General features: G+C 59.6%; 1 protein-coding gene across 1 annotated transcript in view; it reads right to left on the reverse strand.

The window, feature by feature from the left end:
• Nucleotides 1-401, reverse strand: part of PREB (prolactin regulatory element binding) — a gene marked incomplete at both ends in the record, with an annotated part of 1,587 nt that extends 1,186 nt beyond the window's left edge. The window contains one exon of the mRNA XM_010019139.1: nucleotides 199-401. Coding sequence (XP_010017441.1) covers nucleotides 199-401 — 203 coding nt within the window. The remainder of the gene's footprint in view (nucleotides 1-198) is intronic.
• Between the last annotated feature and the right edge of the window lie 129 nt (nucleotides 402-530).

Below are 530 nucleotides of genomic sequence, written 5' to 3' on the forward strand. Positions count from 1 at the left end.
GGAGAAAGCCATCAGCACCACCAGTGACAAGCAGTGAGCAGTCTGCATTGAACCTTACAGCCTTCTGCAGGGCATCAGGGCTGAAATCTGTGCGGACGCTGTGCAAACTCTCTACTGTCACCTCACTCGTCTGACTCTGTGTTTCATCTTGCCCCACTGGGCTGGGGCCCTTCCGCTTCCGTGGCCCCTTCTCCCTGCTGCCTGTAAGCCATCAGCACCACCAGTGACAAGCAGTGAGCAGTCTGCATTGAACCTTACAGCCTTCTGCAGGGCATCAGGGCTGAAATCTGTGCGGACGCTGTGCAAACTCTCTACTGTCACCTCACTCGTCTGACTCTGTGTTTCATCTTGCCCCACTGGGCTGGGGCCCTTCCGCTTCCGTGGCCCCTTCTCCCTGCTGCCTGTGGTGGGGCAGACAACACAGAGCCCTGAAGCAGCTCACCCAGAATGCCCGGGAGAACCGGGGCAAGCCCGGGAGGGGCCCAGGTCACTGTCCCATCCCCAAAGTGCCCCACAGACCATCCCACTCC

This window comes from Nestor notabilis, unplaced genomic scaffold (genome assembly GCF_000696875.1).
Source record: "Nestor notabilis isolate BGI_N333 unplaced genomic scaffold, ASM69687v1 scaffold20797, whole genome shotgun sequence".
Lineage (NCBI taxonomy): Eukaryota > Metazoa > Chordata > Aves > Psittaciformes > Psittacidae > Nestor > Nestor notabilis.